The sequence below is a fragment of the Anas platyrhynchos genome, chromosome 7, assembly GCF_047663525.1.
Source record: "Anas platyrhynchos isolate ZD024472 breed Pekin duck chromosome 7, IASCAAS_PekinDuck_T2T, whole genome shotgun sequence".
NCBI lineage: Eukaryota > Metazoa > Chordata > Aves > Anseriformes > Anatidae > Anas > Anas platyrhynchos.
Window position 1 is genome coordinate 33,063,209 of NC_092593.1, and position 22,059 is coordinate 33,085,267.

The 22,059-nt window shown below is 46.3% G+C and overlaps 1 protein-coding gene across 2 annotated transcripts in view; it reads right to left on the reverse strand.

Annotated features, from left to right (window-relative positions):
• CPS1 (carbamoyl-phosphate synthase 1) overlaps positions 1-22,059 on the reverse strand; it is a 175,043-nt gene that overhangs the window by 35,237 nt on the left and 117,747 nt on the right. For both annotated transcript variants that reach the window (XM_072040456.1, XM_072040457.1), the window contains 7 exons: positions 20,431-20,629; positions 18,032-18,208; positions 14,221-14,339; positions 5,654-5,795; positions 3,745-3,810; positions 3,119-3,182; positions 16-197 (listed from right to left, as the gene is read on the reverse strand). In XM_072040456.1, coding sequence (XP_071896557.1) covers positions 16-197; positions 3,119-3,182; positions 3,745-3,810; positions 5,654-5,795; positions 14,221-14,339; positions 18,032-18,208; positions 20,431-20,629 — 949 coding nt within the window. The remainder of the gene's footprint in view (positions 1-15; positions 198-3,118; positions 3,183-3,744; positions 3,811-5,653; positions 5,796-14,220; positions 14,340-18,031; positions 18,209-20,430; positions 20,630-22,059) is intronic.

The window sequence follows — 22,059 nt, forward strand, 5'->3', positions numbered from 1 at the left end:
TCTGCTTTTCTTTACCTCATATTGGTAGATGTCCAGGATCCTTTCCAACGACAGCTCCTCGAAGTACAGTCTGTCACACTCATCAAAATCCGTGCTCACCGTCTCCGGGTTGCAATTCACCACCACGGTCTTGTTGCCAAGCTGACGCAGCGTGCGGATGCTGGAGACAGCACACCAATCAAACTCCACGCTGCTGCCTGCCAGGAGACAGAGAAGTGGGCAAGGAAAGGACAGATGCACAGAAGAAAACAAACAGACGTTCTCAGCATTCACGCTGAATAAAAAAAAAAAAAAAAAAAAAAAGAGGAAAAAAAAAGCCAACAGTGCTTCCTGTCAGCTCAGAACAAGCAACCCAATTGTCCTCCCACGGAAAGTAATCAGCCCCAAACATGGTTCTCCATCCAAGAGCATCAGGTAAGCTGGCTCAGCTCCTCCAGCTCTTGCTGCCTCTCAGCCAACACACTTTGAGAAGGACTCAAGAGGCAGAACCTAGAGGTGACCAAAATGAGCGCACATTACGAGGCAGTGCTGTTTACTTCAGGAAACACGAAGTATTTGTATAGCTGCTGTTTGAAAAACGGAAGACTGGAGTGGTTTTTGCCTCTCAGAAAAACAGAGTGTGCTTAACCAAGCAGAGAAGTTACAAGCTTTGACTTTCCCACACACTGACTCTAGGTAGGGCAAATTGATGGATGAACTTTTGGAGCCACTCTGCAATCCTTTTACCTTGGTTTAAATGCCTCAGCAGCTGTGGCATCACTGTGGCAGGCACATCCTAACTGTCCTGAGCTCTGAGTAAGCACTGTGCCTGCCTCTAAAGGAAAGGGAGAAAGAGGGAGTCAACTGGCACTCTACAAATTCCCTGCTCTACACAACTTTTGGCAATGCTGCAGGCTTCAGGCAGTGCCAGAGTCCAGACATGAGGTAACAGCCACCATCCTATAAATTTCTGCACGCAAACATCCAAGAGAGGTACCATAAACAGAGAACGATGCATACTAAAGAACATCATTAAATGGTTATGCTAACGGTCTACAAGAAAACCTTGACCTCATCGTGATGTGTTCACAGTCATTACATGATCGTTAACCACTGATATAATTTTTTTTTATATATATATATAATTGTGTGACAAGATGCATTGGAAATTCAAGCTGTGCTTAATTGCTGCCTCCACAACACCTAGTTACAAACAGATGGCTGGCACAGGTCACTCACTGACAAGCACACTATTTATTTCCCTGCTACTGTCAAACAGGGATCTCAAAACATGCCTAGGCCTCAGCTAAAACCCTGCAGAAAAGACGGGGAAATCAAATTTGAAACAGGATGTTTCCCAGAACAGTCACCGTTCACCTTTTTTATTCCACCTCCATTATTCAGGCATTCTTATACATAAGAAACCTCAAATATAGGTCAAGATGGTAACCTGCAGTCCCCAGCAGGCTGCCTTGGATGCTACCTGGGAATACAGCTGAACACGCAGAGGTCAAATCCAGCTGCATCAAGTAAGGGCCATATCCAAGCAGTGGGAAAAGCGAAGACAACAAATCCTTAGTAATGCTGGTAATGGCTGGTGTAACATAACCAGACGCTGCTCTGGAGAAGATAATTACTACAATGCAGGCCTGGTTTTGAACTCACTTTCAGGTTTCGATCGTGTTAAGTTTGAGTACATCATACAATTAGCAGAGCATTCTGCTGGTCAAGGGGCTCAGTGCAATTGTTATTTGTACTCTTTTCAGGGCTGCCTGTGACACAAAAAGCTTGATCAGGTTGTTCCCTGCAGAGGACAGGAGGTACCCTCCTGGCAGGAAGCGAGGGGCAAGCAATCCACAGCCAACGCTCAGCTGATCCCACTCAATTATGGTTGTACTTCAGAAGGTGCAGAGCAAAGCCAAGCATGCTGCTCACTTGCCTTCAAAGGATAACAAAGAAAAAGAATCAACTTGACTAGAGCGCCTAGAAAAACCTTTTATAGGTGTAAGTAATGGCTTCCCCTATTAGCAGGCCTTATTTAGTTGCAATCTCTTTCAAAGATTGATCTGATCTTCTTTCAAAGTCCTGATCTAATCAGCTACAGAGCAGATAAGACCAGTATCAGATCTGAATGGTTGATCTAAACAATTACAAGTTTTAGGCAAACAGCACAAAATGCATTTGCATAAATTCGATCAAGTTATTAAACAATACTGCCACACTTTTTGTGTTCACATTTTGCAGCCGTCGTACACAGCCTGTTGACTGGCAGAGGCACTCACAACAAAATAAGTGCAATCTTGAAGCGTTCCTCCTGATTTCACTCATCTCAACATTCACACTGGAAACTGAGTTAAAAAAGACACATCCTACCAACAGCACCAGGAGCGTACCACATGGCCCATCCATCCAAGCAAAACAAATGGATGCAGTTTGTGTTTCAGCTTTCAAAACCCATCACCATTACTTGTGAGACGCAGAGCAAAAATATTTCTGAAGAACAGCCAATCTTTTTCTTGTCAATGACAGTGAGCTATTTGGAAGGATCCATGAAAAGAAAAAAGTAGTCACATAAAGAATTCAGCATGGTCTGTCTACCTAATATCCATAGCCATTTGGAAACTCTTATGCTGCATAATCATCTGAGTGGACTGAAACAAGCTGCATACAGAGAACTGCTTACTCAAAAGTAGCTGAAGTTACCCAAATCTTTATTGTAGCCACCTATACTTACAACATTAAAATGCATAACGTACAACAACGTAGTCATGAACTGACAGAATACTTATCTAAGACGTGTGCAGCAGCAGCAAACTTCCACATGAGGTATCAGATTCTGAATGCCTTAACATTTGCCAAAAGTAAGGTTAAAAAAATTCCCTAAAAACTTTGTGGAAATCACAACCAGGTGACATGCTCCTGCGTTTCAAGTAATAAAAAGTATCCTGTTTTTCCAGGGCGTGAAATGAAGTCTCCAAGCAAGTGTAAAAAGCAAACCTTCTGCTAGGAATTGATGTCCTGTGCACTGTGCTCCAGAGGGTTTTGTCACCATATGAGAAGAGGAACAAATGAACCACAGGAATATCCAAAGAAGGCTCGAGGGTGCAAGGAAAACAGAGGAGCTGTAAGAAAGATTTACCTATGTGATACGGTCCGCAGCCCAACACCATCACTCCACAGTCATCAAATTTTACATCGTGTTCCTGAGGAAGGAGGGAGAAAAGTCATTAGGGTCTGCACTCAGCAGCACCTAACTCCGTGCTTCTCAGAACAAACAGTTTCTGGCATTCAGCCCGTACCCAACAGTCTGATCCTTCAGGGCTCATGTCTGATCTAATTTACGGCGGTGTAAATGAAGTGCTACTGCACTGGAGCTGGTGGTGCTGCACCCAAACCAAGGGAGACGCAGCACCTTTGACTTGGCTATCCGAGCAGCCCAAGGAGCTACAAGTTTTCATAAAAAAAATGCTAGAACGAGGTGAGTGAGACAAGTTCTGCATTCCTAGCACCTGACCTGTGCCCAGAGGATGTCAGTACAGGTATTACGAGACAGAGTCATAACAACACAGGAGCATTAACACCAAATGCACTGGATCACCAGGCAAGAGACAGTACCAGGCCTGCTGAAAGGGGACTCTATGTAATAGCATTGAAAATAATTGCTACAGAGAACGAGGCATTTACAAGATCTCCAGAAAAAAATGCAGTACGGTGGGAAGAGATCAAACTAGACAGCAACAGAGTGTTGTTCCCAAACACACCTACCTGCCCGCTGTAGGTGACGTACAGGTAATTAGTTACCGCAGGGTACTCTGCCGCCAGCGTATCGATCTGCAGGGCAGAAGGAGAGCAGGGGCTGTTACTTGTCCAGTGCAAGATTCTTCTTATGTACTGTTTCCTTCCCCCCCCACCCCCTCTCATCTTTTCATATTTTTGACTTACTATTTTTCCTGCTGTGCCTTTCCTCAGAAGGTGACCCTAACTGCGATGTGCTGGCAATGCAGCAAATGCCTGCCCTGCCCCCAGGCCTTGCAGTTCAGCCAACAGAAGGCTCTGACTTCGCTTTCTAAGCTGCAAACTTGGTGCTGCACCTGCTTGGTAAAACATCTTCACAGCCCAGACGTTTTTTTCTAGCCACCCCTTCTTGTCTCTGCCTTTCTCGTTCTCTGGATAGTTTGGCAGTATTAATTACAAAGACCTCCATTCCTCCAGGTCTTTTGTCTTCTTTAGCTAGGGCATCTTGGATCTCCACATTACACACCTGGCTCCATTTGTTCACACACTAACTACAAACATACACACAATAACACTCTGAGATCACCCTGTGTAGAGGACAGCAGTAAGTACTCCATAGTTATGTTACAACATCCCTCTTGCTTTGGTAATTAAACGGTGCACAAAGCAAGAGTGATTTTCAGCCACCCCTTATATGTTGTTTTCAACAATCTCCTATGTAATTAGTCACCAGAGAGTCCAGAAGAATTATTTGCCTACCAGGCTGCTCAAACTGTTTGTGTCAACTCCTCACTGCATGTTATACACAGTAACCGGTCCATCTAGGTCACCCTACTGCTCAGGTTCCCTGAATGAACAGCTGAAACATTTCTACACAGCATACTGAGCAGGGAACAATGTTAAAGCAGCCCTGACATGAATTTTTACATGCTACCACTTAAAAATCTTTCCAGTTGTCAAGTACTTTCATGAATCCCCACTGGCAGTGCAAATCCTTGTGAATAATGAAGAATGTGACCTTACGTCATTAGTGCTGTGTAAGTGTCTGCTGCTCATTACTGCTGCTAATGCTGCAACTTGTACTTCATGGCTCAGGAAGAAACATATGCTTTGATGCCACAACTGCTGCATAAGTCAAATGACCTTATTAAGGGTACCTTGGCACACAAATCAATCCCGCACCGCAGTGCCATGTGCAAGAAGGAACGCAGTGCACAAGCAGGCACGTTCCTGCAGGCCAGGTGAGGACATAGAAGGAAAACAGCAGCTGGGGAACAGAAGGAGATTTGGCATCTGGAATTGGGCCTGAGGATACAGATGGGCTTTTTCAGAAACATTGACTAGCTTGGTTTGTTTTTCCGCGCCCTTTAAGGACAAAATCCCAGCTGGTGGCAGTTTAATACCACCGTACCTTAAATGCAGCGACAGAACACCTAGCAAAGCATTTGTGACACTGCCATGAATACTAGATGAGCTCATTACACTCAGTACTATTACAATGAATAGCAAATGAACCCATAAACAATAGGGCGCTTCAAATAAAGTGCTACCCTGTAAAAAGTTACTACCAAGACAAAAGACATATTACATCTTTCACTGTCACCCCATGGTGGGCCAGTATCCATCGTCTCAGCCTTTTCCTGAAGCCAGGTAGCTGTGGTTCCACCTCAGCCACACAGAAAATGAAAAATAGTTTGTTTCTCTTTGGGGATGTTCAATCGATAGATTGATGTCACTACGCTGAGGCGTGCAGTACAGAGGTAACAGCTAGATGGGTGAAATTTGTTCTCCTCTAACATCAATGTCAAAACTCCCATTGATGACAACAGAGCCAAGGTTTTCACTTTGTTTTCCTTGACCGTGTCTAAGGGCAGATGAGCCTCCTGCTCCTTGCCCCCTTTGAAGTCCTCGCCCCAAAGAGCGAGGTTTCCCCCGGTACCTTTTTCACCCAGGGAGCTATGTTCTTCCTCAGTCTCAGCTGCCGGCACTGCAGTTCCGTCAGCCCCAGGCACTTCCCAACTTGCTTGTCTGAGAAGCCGAGCTGCTTGGCCCTCCTCAGGGTCTCTTCTGGAACGGCTTCACTGGTGTGAAACAAAGAAAAACGCATGAAGCTTTACAGCAATGCTTAGAAGACACACGAGTACTCGTGTCTCCCGTACTGCACTGAGGGGCAGTTGCTATAGGAGCATGCACTTGAAGGCAAGAAAAGAAAGCCAACCCCGCTAAGCCATGCACTCCTCATACACAAAAGATCTTTTCTTGGGCTGGATGTCCTATGCACGTACCTAGTAGGTAAAGCCCACAGGCAGACTAGTGATGCTGAGAAGAAAAGAGTTTCTTTCGCTTTGAGACAAGAGTGACTCACACCAGGCCCGGGATCTCCCCGGCAGCATTCTCCACCAAGCTACCCTAAGGTCAGCATATCCATGTCTGTGTGGTCTTTTACCATTACAGCCTCCACAGAGGACTCGCAGTGGCTCCTTTCTTGGATTCCTTATCCCCACATCTCCATGTCTAAACTTTAACTGAATCTCTCCCTCACTTTCCTCTTCCCAATCCAAATTTTAAAATACAGGCCTCACCCCACTGGGCTGGTTGGCTCCCTAACCATGATTGCTCGCAGCAATTCCTGAAGCTCTGGGACAAGCCCACTCAGATACCCCTGCAGAGATGTGGGACAACTTGCCTCAAAGCACCTCAATTCATCCCAAACACGGCCTTCTTTCTGCTCTTTGGGCTGCTCTGCATTCGGATACGGCCACTGCTTTGAAAAACCATGTCACTTCAGAGACGCATAGCAAAATGGCCTTCATCTGCTCACGTGCAGAGGTAGTTTCTTCCATTTTGCCAGTCTTAAGCAGGCTTTTTCCCCCCGTGTCATCTGTGCTACTTCTTGCATTATGAAAAAGGGGAGAGGGAAATAGGCAGGGTCAGCCATGGCACTTTTTTTGGTTTCATATCTGTGTCCAGGGTCCCTCATTACTTCATGTTCTTGTTCTCCCACTTTTTAGCACTCCTAACTTTTGCTGTTTATTTCACATGCGTTGCTTTCCCCCAGACATCTCTGCAGCTCAATGGTTTCTTGTCCGTTTTGATTTTTCCACCTTCCCCATCCCCTCTTTATTCCCTCCATCTCACGCTTTTTCCTCCCACGCTCTTTTTGTTTCACTTTGTTTTGACTCCACCTATACCCCTGGTAGTTCCTGCCTGTCTCTGTTTCTAAGCTACCTTTTCTAAGCTTAGCTTTTGGAAAAACATAAAAAGCCTATGTATTTTTATCAGCACTTCTGCTTTTCATCTTCATTGCCAAGAGCATCCTTGCCTGCCCAATAAATCAATATTTTATGAGCAAGCAAGCTCTGAATCAGGAAAAAGGAAATGATTAACAAACAAGCAATTTTCCTAAATCAGAGCTTTTGAATTATGTCCTTTGCTTGATGGTATTTTTAAATAAATAGCATTATGTTATTTGAGCAGGAGGAGAGGGGTAAGGCCGCTTTATTGGAACGTGTCAGGAAGCTGAAGCATGAAAGAGTCATTGGATTTTCCACTTTGGCTTATGGAGCAGCTCCACTGCCCTCAGTGAAGCCAGGCAAAGCAGGTGAGAGGCACAGAAGTGTCAAGCCAGCTAATTCTGAGAGCAGAACTGGGGACCAGAAACTTTGGAGTTCCAGCTCCTGGGTAGGAATTCCAACCACCCCCATCACATCACTCCTTACTCCAACAGATCCTGCTCCTTGCTGCTCTCAGAAGGAACGGGTCCTGCCTAACCCAGCAGGGTGAGCTTCCCAGGTTTGGGATCCGGTCCTAAAAGCAGAAAGGTTTACCCAAGACAGACCTGCTTTCCAGCACCCCAGCAATTAAAGCCTGCAGTTTCCACGCACAGACTCCTCCGCTGCAACTGCCCTGCTTCTCCTGAGCCCTTCCTCCTTCCTGATTACAGCTCAGAGGCATGGCTTCTTGCGTGAAGTGCGAACGCCAGAACTGAAGGCATGGGTGAGTGCTTTACAGGAGGAAACACAGCAAGCAAAATCTGCCAACTCCCTGGCAAAGCAGATGCTAGCCATCGCCAGCTGTTAGGAAGGATGCAGCCGTGTTTGATTCCTCTCCTAGATTTGGCATTCCTTAAGTACAAATGAGCAGACCTGATGATCCCCAGAAAACGAGTCAGTTCCAATGTGTGTTTGCTCCCTTGCTCTCACCTCCTTTCTGTCTCAGAAACACACATTGCTGGCTGCCATCTGATTAGCAACAGAAAGAAAATTGCCTTAATTTGCAGCTGGTTTCAACTCTTTTTTTTTTTTTTTAAAATATATCATTATAACAATATCATTCATTGCCCTCCCCATCAGCAGGGCGGGCAGATAATTTTGCAACATGATTCCCCTGCCTTGGGCTAGCAGCTCAAATTGGGTCAGGGCATTTACTGGCACATCCTAGTCGGGTCAGGGTGTCCATGCAAAAAGGGAACTGTTTTTGCACAGGACAATCAGCTTACAAGAGAAAAGCTGAGTACCTAAAGGGGAAATAAAACTGAGTTTTTCCTCTAGTAGTCCCAGTGCATGATGAAGGTAAGAGATGTGGCTTTCAACACATCCTTAATACAAGGGATGTGGTGGGAAGGTCTGTTCAAGCAGCAGCTATGCAGGAAGGGTTTCCTCTTTTCTCACTGCCACGAAGGCAGCTTAATATGGAGGAAACACACGAGGATCACCATGAGGCAGGAGAGGTCAGAAGTGACAACCCAACCCCCTGGATATAAGCAAGAGTTTTGCCGTGTAACAGTCAGAGAAAATCAGCACAAGTCAAACACCCAGCAGTGCTGCTTTCCAACTACTTGAAACCATGATCTGCCACGAGATGTCCATTTCCTAACACTGATTTTTATCATTTATAGCCCAACTTTCACCCAAAGAATAAAAAAAACCATGCAAACAGTAGGTAGGGTGATGATTATATTGCCAATAGCAAGACTAAGACACGCAGAGGTTAAGGGGTGGTGATTTTCCAGATCCAGCATTGACCTTGTGCTGTCCCCACAGCGTCCACTCCCACCCTTTAGACTTGCTGGGGACACTAAAGCCAGCAGGGGCACTATCAGCCTGATCTCTTTGATTAGAGCTCCTTCCAAGAGATCACCAGAAATCCCCCACTAAAACGAGGTGAGAATATCTCAGTTCTGGCTGTTCCCAAAAGCATCACCTAGTCCTACATAAGCGCCTCCCACCTTCTCTTGGAGCATCACTTACTCTTCAAATACAGGCCAAAAGACTTGCAAAGATTGAACTTCCTTGCTAATTTATCATTATGAAACGAGGGAAGATGAAATGGCCACCATTCCTCTACCACTTCTTCTCCTAACATCCACCTTTGCAAAATGGCAGGAGTGTCAGAGCTTCAGAACCAGATGATCGGCCTTTTTCCACGCTGCCACAGTCATCTAGTGGCTGTTCACTTCCTCAAAAAGCCAAGCCCCCCCCACGTTTCTCAGTTTATAAACAATATAAGCCTTTCCCAAACCTTGCTCATGCCCCTTTTCAGCTCCCAGTGTTGACTTGTTGGTGCTTTTTGTTTAAAATTCTACCCTGTCATCTTTGGAACGCCATCCACCCCCTTCTTCTTCAGTAACAAACGATAAGAGGAAACGGAATAAATTCCCCTTAATGAGGAAATTTTCACCTGGCACAGAGGACCTGGGGAAATCTATTAACTGCCTGGAAGAACGCTGGCAGCATTGCAATTACCAGGAGAGGCAGTTTGCTCCAGCACGGCCCTCTCTTCCACTTGACTGGCTTTCATCTGATCCACCAGTTTAGGAGTACAGCTAAATAAACGGGCTGGCAGAAAGCCCCAGCTCCATATGGAAAGCAGCGCTCTTCTTAGCCCCCAGAACAAGCTCTGCTTCATTTGAGGTACGTTGTCATGTTAACGCCCATCCTGCACATTACATAGGCACATGCTAGTGAGCCTGAAGCAAAATAAAATGAAATTTAAAAATAAAAATTGGGATCAGTTTGTGAACTGAGGGGCAAAGCCTGGGCTGTGAGCATCCCGGACACGTTTGGGCATCTTCCTCTTTCCCTCTCCACTAAAGACTCCTAATGGCTTCCTAATGACTTCCTTGATTGCTCCTGATGTTCTTACAGGATTTTGAACATGCTACAACTCAAATAATGAGACTGGTGTGTAAATACCCTCCCTGCTTCTCTTCTCAAGGAGACAGATTGTCACCACCTTTCCCCTCCTGAGGAACTCAAAAAGCTGCCAAAGGGGGGTTCAGGAAAGCAGGAGCTGTAAACCACCAAGCTTCACCCACTGACCAAGCCCCAGCACTTCAGCTCTCTGCATCTTTAACGTTCACATCTTTGGCTAATAAATCTCGTGGAGACCCTGGATGTAAGTAGTGTTACAGCCTCACGTTGTGCCCTAAGACCCGAACAGCTCTCACCTACAATTAAGCAATGTGCTGAAGCAGCAGCTCAAACAGCAGCACTGCCACAAACGGGCCCTAGATGCTTCCTCCAAGCTTGTTTCCCACCCCAGGTGAGGAGAGATCTTTGGGATGTTTGCTGGGATGCTGCCCGACAGACTTGCCACAGCAGCATGTGCAGTACTGGAAGCAGAGATCCCCCCCAGGTTTTTGGAGAGCAGCACCAGGCTATCGTGTGCATCAGGGAAGAAAATGCATGCTGAGCTTCCACAGACGTGCAGATGCTTTAAAGGAAAATACAGCTGTGAAGTTACCAGTGACTCTATAAGACAAATAGAAAGTTTCCTGCCTTGGATCCTACGAAGCACAACCAGTGTGGAATGACTGCTGGTACTGTATTCCCCTCACGCACTGACCTCCTCATTTGTTCCTCGGTCTGCCCTGCCCTCCAGTTCACTCGGAAGACAAAAGTAATCTTCTCAGTTAGTTTAACAACAAATATGTCAGTGACAGCTCCTCAAACAGCACAAACCCGTGCGGCCTCGTGTCGAGGCACTGGTACTGCTCTGCTGCGTACCCACGCCAGATCTGACCTGGGCTCTCCGACCTGTCCCAAAAGCAGCCACATCAGCAGAAAAACTGCTCCTGAGGAGAGCAGATGTGCAACACTCCCTGCGGAGCAGCACGGTTTATTGATGGCCTGTCTGCTTCTTCCTGGGTCACCTGCTGGAGCTGGGTTTTAATTCCAGCACCTGTAGCGTTGTGGCTGTGTTCTGAAATCAAGTCATGCTTTCAAAACACACCTTTCACAGACAGGGGCTTCGAACAGGAATTCACAATGAACCACGGGCCGCTGAGCAGAGCGCCCGGCTCCAAACACTGGGCTGAGGTGGGGCTCCCACTTTCCTCTGCTTCCCCACCTCCCAGCCTGCACCTCCTGAGGAAGGAGAAGGGCAATGATCGGGGCTGCACCCACCCCTTTCTAACACCCCACAGGCCAGGAGGGGCTTTTATGCCCTGTCCACAGAGCAAGGACACTCTCTCCACCAGAACCAAGCTCTGAAGTGTAACACTATAAACTATGGTGGCGTCAGCATTCCCCACTGCTAGTGGGCTAGCAAATTTGGTATCCACCAAAATGGAGGAGCTGTTCTTCCTACTAACATTCACCTGAGAAACTGAGCTTTAAGGAGACAGTTCAGCTCCCTGCTCTGCCAGACTGTCTTTGAGACTTTGGGTAAGCCTTACCGTCTGTATGCTCAGCTCCCCTGCAAAGTGGGGGTTTACCATTCTCCTCTTCTCGCTGGAATTCAGCTATACAGCCTGTTATCAATACCAAGACATTCCTTCTGGGGCGCCATGCTCACTTCTGAGTGCTGCAAGACGGCCCAACCTGGCAGCACAAGATCAGGCTTTTTCTTGCCATGTGTGTATGTACACGGCTAAGTGCAGTGGGCCGGCTGCTCTTAAGATTTCTTTACTGATGGTACGAAGTTAACAGATAAAAAAAATGCAACAATGCAACTGAAGCAACACTTCCTCCATCTTAGAGGATCCCAGAAGCAAAGGTGAACTGAAACGCTGCTGCAGCATGACCCAACCTACACAGTCTCTTAAGCACCGGGTCCAATCCTCCCTGGAAAGAAGTTTGCTGGGACAAACAGAAGCGAGGCAATGGGTGCCTTTCCCAGCCTCTGCTGTTTCTGCAAATGATTGGCCTTGCCAGGACAACAGTGAGAACGGACAAATGGTTGTAAGTTAGGTCTGTTGCTCCCCCATCATTATTCCATATAACATTTCACACATGGAAACCGCTTCCCTGCACAAACCAGCGAGGCCTGGTGCTACCTTTGAATCCCTCCATGCAGGCCTGGCCCGGCAGCACGCAGTGAGAGTGCTGCCTGCTGAACTGCTCGCAAAGGTCTCCCTCTGCTTCCAATCCCCCTTCCCCAGCTGCCTGCCAGATCTGCTTGTTCTAGCTCTGGATTTCCTCTTGGCAGAGGCCGTCTCCTTGTTACCATTTCTACAACAGCTCTGCTGGGCCCAAACCAAGACTCCGGACAGAGCTGTTCCTCCAGCTACATCCAAAATCTTGCCGCAGGGCACCCCCAAACCAACCAGGAGACAAAGAGCAAGGGATGGGCTCGACTGAACAAGAAGTGTTGCCTGTAACCAGCAGTGCCTGGGAACAGCAAAATGCTTTTGCTTATGGTAACTGCATTTCAGCAACAAAGATTTGGAGTGACGATTGTATCACAGCCCATTCTTTTCCATTGGAAGTAATCCCACAGCACAGGTAACACTCGGTGCCAGGCATGCTGGGGACTGGAAACAGCTGGCTGCAGGAGGAGCACAGGAATGCCAAGTCTCATTTGCATCACTCAATTAGCTTTCCCTCGGCTATTGCGGAGATGTGCTTCCTGCTGTGGCCTGCTGGACCAGCCTCTTAGCTCGGGTCAGGAGTGCTTTTTCCCAGCTCATTGTCTCTGTTCCAACGTGGCTTCAGCATAAGGCAGCCGGACAGTCCGTCCCTGCCTCTCGGGGCAGCCTGGGAGCTAAGAGTTTCCTTGGGAAGGTTTGGGTAGGGATGCCAGACTGAAAAGCTGCACTGACCACTGAACTACATTCATACACCTGAGCCACGCTGCATGAATCCACTTAGAGAGGACACAACACTGGCTGCGTGATACAAAGGCAGGGCTGGATACCACAAAAGGGCTTGGTGGAGCAGGTCAGCCCTGCAGCCTGTTGCTTAGTCACCAGGAGGATGAAAAACAGTGTGGGATGGCACTGGCTACTGGTCGCATTACTAGAGCTATTATTTCCTGCCACCCATAGCAGAGAAAGGGAAAGGAACCTTAGTGATAAAGAGCAGTTTGGCACGATTAGCATCTGTGGAGTAATGCTGGATTTAGAGCAGCTGAGGCTGGGACCAACCTCTGGGGTCCAGAGTGCACCATTCAGAGCGTGCCACTCCAACAGCAAGGAAATCAAACTGATTTTATTTTTCTTTTTCTTCTTCATCGGGAGCTGCGTGTATGTTTTTAAGGCATTCAAGACAAATGCAACATGACACAGATGTTAGAGGGCAAAAGCTTGTGCAGCTGAACAACAGACTTCTGTAAATAATCAAGCTACTCCTTCTCTTCGACGTCTCCCTCCACATTCATTTCTGTTTAGCTCCAGATCCAGCTTGTTCCGGGGGGCAAAGGAGACCAAGAGCTGCTCAATTAAAACCGTGCAGCTGGTTAAAGAAGCAGAAATCACAGGAGATGAAGTGACATGCTGGCTACAGTGCGCTCCCAGTGCCATCATGTGGTGAATCGTGGTTAAGACACCAAAAATGCGAAGCAGAAAAGCTGGCCGACACGCAGCCAATAACTCAGCGAGGAGGTGCTCCCAACCTCATAAACCATGAAGGGAAAGCTCAAGTCAGCAAGAGGCTGGAACTGAAATATATAGCTGAGCGCTCTAATTTACTGCTATCTTTCCGACTTAGCTTTAGATGGTCATTTTTCTTAAGGAAGGAAGATTTATATTTAAATATGTCTGAAATTATAGGTGTTTGAAAGTGCTAAAGCAACACGTACCACATGAACACGTACCACATAATCACAGCACGGCAGAAAAAAATTAAAAATCCATCAGACAGGCCCAAAAAAAGTCCTGCATTTGACCCTCGGGTGTAGTAAGCTGGTATGAGTCCCATGTTTGAAGGAAACTGTCCTAGTTACGTGAGTGCAGCCTGCTGTTATTACTGCATCCCATCCACGCCCCCAGCCCCAGCCTCAGAGATGCAGTAAGGGTTTTCCTACATAAACCAGAACTTACAAAATCCCCACGGCAGCAAGATGCCTGTACGCTCAAAGTTCTTTTCCCCAAAAGAGCATTCTCAGACACTTCCTTGGTTCGAGTGAGGCAGTCAGATGGGGTTTAAGGGAACTCCACTCACGTTGAGTGCCAAAATAAACTTCTCAGCATCAACTGCATCAGTGCTCAGGGCCTACCATGGGTTTCCCAGCAGAAAGACCCCCAGTAAGAACAATGTGTCCTAGGACAAAGCTGTTTTCTCTTACCTGTTTGCTTCCTTCAGGATCTTCTCCATGTTCACAATGCCACGCATCTTATATAGGAACCACTTGTCAATGGCCGTGAGCTTGTGAATGACATCCACAGGGACTTTGTTAGTCAGAGCCTGCCAAAAAGAGGAGAGCACCAACCATGCATGAATGCACGCTCCGCAAATAGAGCAAACAGCAGCAGCAGCCATGGAACAGAGACATACGTAGCAGCACAGATCAACAAATCAGAGGTCTGCCAAGGGTCCCCAAAATGTGCCCCTCAAGCAGGACGTAGGAAGGGACCAAGCCACTTCTGCACACCCTCTGGTAACGAGAGCTGGCTCCTGTTTGAAGAGCTGGAGGATCTGCATTTTACAGAGCCAGCAGACAAACTTCAACTGATGGCAGCAAGGCCTGGTGCCACTGAGTATGTGTCTTAACTACCAGGCACATTCAGTCTGCAGAACCAACTCCACAACTGTACCCCTTACCCCCAGGTCACTTAAATCTCCATCCCACTGTCACCTCATACCTGCAAATGTTAAGAAGGAAGGTCCAGATTCTCAGCTGTGGAGCAACTCACTGCTTGGGAGCATAAGGCTCAATTCACCTTTGAAAAACTAGACTGACTCAGAACACATGGCCTTGAAATATCTCTGAAGTGGAGAGTCCAGTCCTAGGTGACACTCTGCAGCTACAGCGTAACTGCGGCTATCCTGCTGGAGCTCTTTTATTTATTTCTACTTTTTATCCAACTACCCACACAATGGGGTTAAGAGGATCCTCATGGAGCTATGCAGAAGCCAGCGTTTGACAGGACACCACACTATTTTAAAAAATATCTCAGAAATTTGCTAGACAGTGCCCCAGCATGGATACAGTTTTATCTTCTATCACTGATACTTCCTGGGTCTCAGCAGTGGTGTATGGGTACAACTCTCCTGATAAAACAGCCATAATCAACCATGATGATAATACCAGCACGCTATCTTCGCTGAGATGAAGAAATCAGGCTCATTAATTTGTTACCGTGCTTAATTGTTTTCTTGCAGGGCAACATCCCTGGAACAAAGCCAGAGCAACGCCGCTGAAGAAAACTCCAGCATTAATGCGGGGATGAGCTCAGCCACTGCACACCAGCACCATTCCTCCCAGTCACCAGGCTGCAGACACGATGCCGTACTGCCACCACTTTGCATAGGGTGATTTTATGGCAGCAGAGAGAAATGTGGGCCACGTCACTGCTGTGTTCCACTGTGACATTAAGTGGCTAAATTTAATTTGGGATGGGGACAGTCCTCTCCCAGGGCACTGCAAAATACTGACACCACCTCAAAGCACCTTCTGCTTTCCTCTAAGGATTCCCAGGTTGCTCGCCCAGGGCTCCCTCTCTTGTCCTGAGAGGCAGCAAGCTGCTGACTGACTGAACAGCCTGCCCTCAGCACCCAGCAGCCACGGGGTGTTGGGAGAGCATGGTCACACTGCAACATTAGTGGGATTCCTTTTGCCCGCCTGGTTTCACAAAGTATGGGCATGGTTTGGGGATCTCCAACATTCAGTCATGGGTCGCTGAGCCACACACAGGCAGGTAACGTGACCACACACTTACTCTGCTTAGAATGCTTCATTTAAAAGTCCTCATGGGAAACTGAAGAAAACAAATGCCTACCTCCCTTTCAGCAGAGGAGAGGAAGAGAAACTAAGCTACCTTAGTAGTTCAGATCAGCCACCCATGCTGTCTTTAGAGCCCCTTTGTTCCTTCTGTCTCATGCCTGCTCCCCAGAGGAGGTATTTGGCTGGCTGTGGCTGGGAGCACGATTGTAAGCTAACGTGTCTGCAGTGTGGACATCTAGGAGACCGTGACCCCAGGGTGAAAGCGTGCAGATCGAGTCCACAGCATAAACCCACTTACGTACAAATCCTAAGAGTCACCAAAAAAATAAGCTATAACCCAAACAGCCCTTCTTGCCCATCAGGTGCAGCTACACTCTTGCAGCACTTGGCCACTGCTCAAAGAGCAACTGTCATCTATTTCAGCCTCTCTCCAGTGGCCTTTTTTTTTTTTTTAAAAAAAAAAAACACATTACAACAGGGAGTCTCACTACAACAGCAGTAACTCTGAATGACAGCTGAACTGCCTTCTCTTTCACCTGAACAGTTACTGTTTTCATCAGTCAAGGAGAAAAAGGAGAGAGAGAGAAAGAGCAAAAAGCCTTGGAGAGCTGGCAAGTGGGGCTTGGGGGGGGGAGGAGAAGACACAATGAGGCTCCATCCAGTTTCAAACAAAGCCGAGAGCTAATAGGGACTAGCTGTTGGCTTTTAAATGTCAGCAAGATGGAAAGGGATTTCCAGGCCCTCTGCCCCAGCTGCTGGAGGTGCCCCTTCCCGATATTGCTCGCCTCAGTTATTAATGGAGACGAATTAGTGCACAGTGTCAGACAGAGGCAGCTCTTTACAGGGAGGGATTAAGACTTTGATCTGGCTTTTTTTGATAGCTGACAGTGAAAATGCCACCAGCTGGGAACACCCAGAGTGTTAAGCGTGGCCCTAACTCACCTTTATCTGCCTAAATCCCCTGTGTTAACATGGGGCTAAGATTAACCTTTATAAAAGCCCCCTGAGCCACTCAGAGAGATGAGAAAAGATTTTCCCTCAGTTGCAAGAGAAAGCTGTAATAGAGACCAAGCGCAGCTGCTGAAGGATGTTCTACACTTATGAAGATGCATATTTCCCCAGCTTGAAAAGCAAGAGTCAACAGCTGGACAAGCCGTACACTCACAGAACATCTTGTGCTTTTCATTCAGATCATTTATAAGAGGGACAGCGACGTGAAAACCTTTTTACAGACACCACGGTACAACCCCAGCTCCCCAACTGGAGTAATGAGTTATTTACACAAGCACAAGGGTCTTAAAGACTCTGCCATGCAAAGTCAGTGACAGAAAACACAGTAAGTGGGCTTTCCTACCAGGAAATTGCCCCTGCTCTGTACATCGACTAACCCCACACTTACCCTGAGATATAGACAGGCAAACACCATGGAACTGAAGGCAGAAATAATTTCGGACCCTTGCTCCTCTTACAGTAACATGAATTCTTACCCAGAAACTTTGAAAGATGAAGTGATTTGCCTACTGTGACAGGAGACAGGTTAAAGAATGCTAGGGGAGAAGTTGAGCCTGTTTCAAAGAACTGGGGATTCCTGGATGCTGAATTTAACGTGGAGTCTTAATTGCTTTCAAGTTTCAAGCCCATACCAACAGTTGCAAAAAGACATTAGTCTCAGACTGCAGCTTATCATTCTATCACCCTTCGTTTCAGTTCAGTTCATTTTTTTCCTTCATCCCTTCCCATAAAACTAATGGCAACCCGCCAAACTGGCCAACTTGAGTGTAGCTACCGCCAGTGCAAATAAAGGCTGAATATTGGCCAGCATTTAGCAAGCAAGTGTATTATAGGAATAAATAAAAGCAAGCAATCCAGATTTCCAACACTGCCACAGACTGATCTGCCAGGACACAGGAACACAGCGAGCATGGACATGGATTGAATCAAAAGGCAAACATGTTACCTGAATACAGAAGATCCAAGAGAACACAGATGTCAGCAAGAGAAAGCAAATATATCCACCCAGCGGTTGTGCTCTACAGGGGAAATTACACGTGATAGAGATTACCTGGACTTCAAGAGCAGCGAAGGTACTACACAAACAATTCAAGTGTGCTTGACAGAGGAAAGCAAGGCAGTGAGGAACACTAGACCAGGGGACCCAAGCCGTTAGCAATCATTCAAGGCACATGGTCAAGGGCTTTTGATCTTTTGTTACCTTGGCTATTGCATATATCCGAGTGCTGGATGGCTCAGAGAGTTCCTTCTGGAGATCTGTGCTGGCTGGCCAGGCTTTATTCAGGGGCAGGCGTGAAGTGAAGCCATCTACAGAGGGGTGGCACATTCGCAGGGCTTTCTGGAAGCTCTCTTCAAAAGTGCGTCCGATAGCCATAACCTGTAAGGGAGAGCACATCAGGTACAGTGAACTGCTGCCCAGCTCTCCCCTGAGTAACAGATGGGTGCAAGTTGAAACCACAAGAATGGACAGACAGAGAAAGCTCACAGCCTTCAACCCTCTCCCTAAGATAGCCACATTGGCTTTAAAACAGGCACAGCTGGCTGAGCCTTGGGAGTGCCACTGCTAGGCCTGCCTCTGCCAGTAATCACCAACAGGGAGTTTTGGACAAGTGACTCCTATCTGGTTTTGTCTCCCTACCTGTAAAATACAGGCAATCGCTGCTCTCCTCGTAAACTGCTTTGAAGCGCTGCAGTATGGAGAGCATTATGCAGCAGCATGGGTGTAGTAATACAGAAGGATATTTCTGTTTAACAACCTGTTATAGAGAGAAACTCACAGTGGGAATTTTAAGGTTCAGAAGAAATCTGCTCCTCTTCCTGTAAATTACATTTAACAGTGACACTCCCGTGTGAGGGCTCTCTTAAAGCATTATTCCTCCTTGGCACAGCAGCATTGGGGTTTCCCACCTTCAATCTTGACTTCACGTCCAGTAAGAAAAAGAGATTTTCTCTGTGGAAATCTGTGAGGTAACAGAGCCCTTTCTCAAATTTCTACATTTATATTTCCCAGCGCAGCAAAACCCTAACAACATAAAAGTCTTCCCAAACACAATGTTGAAAAATGTCAAAGAAAAAAATAACATTGTTTTCTCTTTTCTCACAGCTCTGAGCCCATTGCCCAGCACAACAGAGCTCTGGAGAAACAAAAAAAAAAAAAAAAAAAAAAACAAAAAAACAAAACAAAAAAACAACAACAACAAAAAAGGCAAAGCCAGACTGTTCAATTAATAAAAATGCAGTAGGTGCTGCCATCTGCTTTCAGGTTCAGGCCTAGGAAGATGATCGTGACATACTAATCGAGACAAAGCTGCAAGAAGCCCTTTGCCTCACAGCCACCCTCGTCTCCTGGAGACTAATCTTTTTGGTGAGTGCCTCTGCCAGCAGTAAGCTGTCTCCTATGCTTCTCCATCCTTGTGTCAGTTCACCCCTGGCAATGGTAGACTGGAACAGTTGGGGTTCTTTCCCCTCTCTCTTTACCCAGCATCCTGTTTAAAGAAGGATGAGAAGCACGGGGGATTCACGTGGTTCTGCTTTTGTGACAGACAGCCACAGGAAGGATTCCGTATTTTCTCCCTGCAAGTGGCTATGGCCAGCAAGCAAGGCCATACGGCTGATGGTTCATAAGACAGCTGCATTTAGGAGCTCCAGCTCTACGGAACGGTCCAAAAAAACCCTTAAGCAGAAAGGATTAATATCAGTAAGCATCAGCTCACTGGAAAAAAAAGCTCATTGACATTAAAAGCCAAAACTGCAAATGAAAAACGAAGTTCTAATTAATCCTTCTAATTGTGATGAAGGCTCATTGTGTGAGCAAGGTAGAATTGATGTTAGGAAGGTCTCATGTCAAAATAATTTAATAAAATAGCTACTTGAAAAGCATTAGGAGAAAAAGGCAGCTGAAAAAAAAACCACAAAATTAATTATTTTGCTTTGGTAGCTGGTATGTAATTAACTAATTAAGAGGGTAATTTATCCATTTCCCTCCCTCTTAAAACTTGGTCTGAAAATGCTGCTATTGTTCCAGACACCTCAAAATCAGGGTTTAAAAGTCCCACTGTCATGTTCCAGACACAGGAGACTTAATCATCAAGATAAGTAAGTCAGAACTTGAGAGCCGTATCGCATGTTGTGCTTGGATTTCAAGAGCAGAAGTAGGCTAATGTTTGGCATGTGGATTTAACAGGGAGGACAAATAGCTACGGGAACAACTGTGAGCTGTTGTTCATCTACATCACTGAAAATCTTAAACTACAGTTCTTGAAGTTATACTCAAATTAACCATCACTACAGAACTCCAAACAAAGAATAACTCTGGGAGTCCTGTCACGAGTGTTAAGAATGAAGCAAACCTCAGGTGATCCAAAGCGGTCTCTTCCTTTCATAGTCAAACCATTTACGAATCCTCGCTGTGATATCTAAGATTACACAGCCCAAACTCCTTTCAGTTAAATAGAGTACTGGATACAAATCGTCTGAATAGAACTGACGTCTTCAAAAGCCATTGGGCCCAGGAAGATAGAGATCCTGAGGACTTTCCAGAAAGAGAAGTGTCTTTCCCAAGTGGTAGAGGGGAAGGGAAGGAGAGGATCTCACACTCACCTCTCCCACACTCTTCATGGAGCTTCCAATCCGGTTGGAGGTGCCCTGAAAGCGGTCCAGATCCCAGCGGGGTATCTTGGTAACAACATAATCCAGGCTGGGCTCAAAGCAGGCCGAGGTGTTTCCTGTCATCACGTTTTTGATTTCGGGTAAGGGGATCCCCAAGGCAATTTTGGCAGCAATGAATGCTAATGGATACCTGCCACAGAGGAAAGGTAGAGAACAATAGAGTGGGAAGTACTTGCTTTTGCAATTTGCTTGTACTTCAAATGACAAGGAAACTTCATAAACCCCTCAACCTGCTTTATTTAAAGTATTTGCAATACTAAATTGCAACAGTTCCCTGTTCCTGGCACATTTCTGTTAAGTGTAAACTCAGCCTGTCTTCCTAGATCAGCTTACTGGGAGAATTTCACCCTGCATGCCTTCACTCTCTTGATACAAATCAGCTGTTGAAAAAAAAGCAGAGCCCTGAGTTTAAGCTGCAGCCCTAAAGCTCAGGATGTTTGGATCAGGTTCCTGGGTTTTGCCACCAACTTCTTAATTCCCTTCTGTATCACTCTGCACATATAAAATTAGAACTATGAGTTGTTTCATTTTATTCTCCTTTCTTCAAATATTGAGCTTCTGAGGGCCTGGACTATGCTTTGCAGGTGGCTAGGTGACTTAATCCCTGCTTGGTTGCAGTCACAGGCAGTCTACCAGTAAAAACATTTAGACTCATTGCTTCAGAGTCCTAAAGAGAGACCCCTTTATTCTCCCTTCTTCTTTATTCTCCCTTTTCGTTTTCCTCAAAAGGAAAGGTGGCTTCCCCACACTGTTGCAGAAAGTTGTAGACTTCTTCCAAGCCTCAAAAATGTTACTTATCATTTGAACACAAGAATCACAAGAGGAAAAAAATGATACTGGGGGCTTCAACAGTCTACAAAGAATTAGACTTAGTTCAAGGATGGCAATAGGAACGGAGATGACTGGTCTGCAAAGCTGGCCTAGCTGGAGCAGAGGGAATGCAGTCAGCCTGTAAACCTGCCTGTTATTCTCATTTTGCTAGGGATGTCATCCTTCACAATTTTCAGTCGTCTGGAAAAGCCTCATCAGCAAACAAGATGTTTTACTCCAATATTAGAAGGAAAGTCTCATCTTGAAAAATCACCTGCAATATTCCCCACATCTTCTCCTTACACCCCATACTTTTTCATGACGGGTACTGACAGCTGAACCGCTCCATTATACAATACACACTGCGTAAGCAGCCAGAGCACTTCTGTATCAGGTGCTGTATACATCAAGCAGCCCTCAGCCTAACTTCCTAACTATGATACCGTAAGCATTTCCTTCCCCATAAATCTTCCAGAGTCTTTTGCTCATTCACTGGAAAGGATATTTGAGGTAACCAGTCACCAGCACCATCTGCAAGAAGCTTCTAGGTTGCTGAATCCAGGTATCGCGTTGGGTTACAGGCCTAATCCAAACGTGCTTTTCAGAACCTTCCCCTGCACAAACCGTACCCTCCCTCAGGAGGGTTTTCCTACAACATTTCCATCAAAGCCAGTTTCAAAATGACTTGTTTGAGGTGCTTCCAGCCACACACAATCCATCTGCAACAGCTCTTCGGAAATCTCCCAGTGC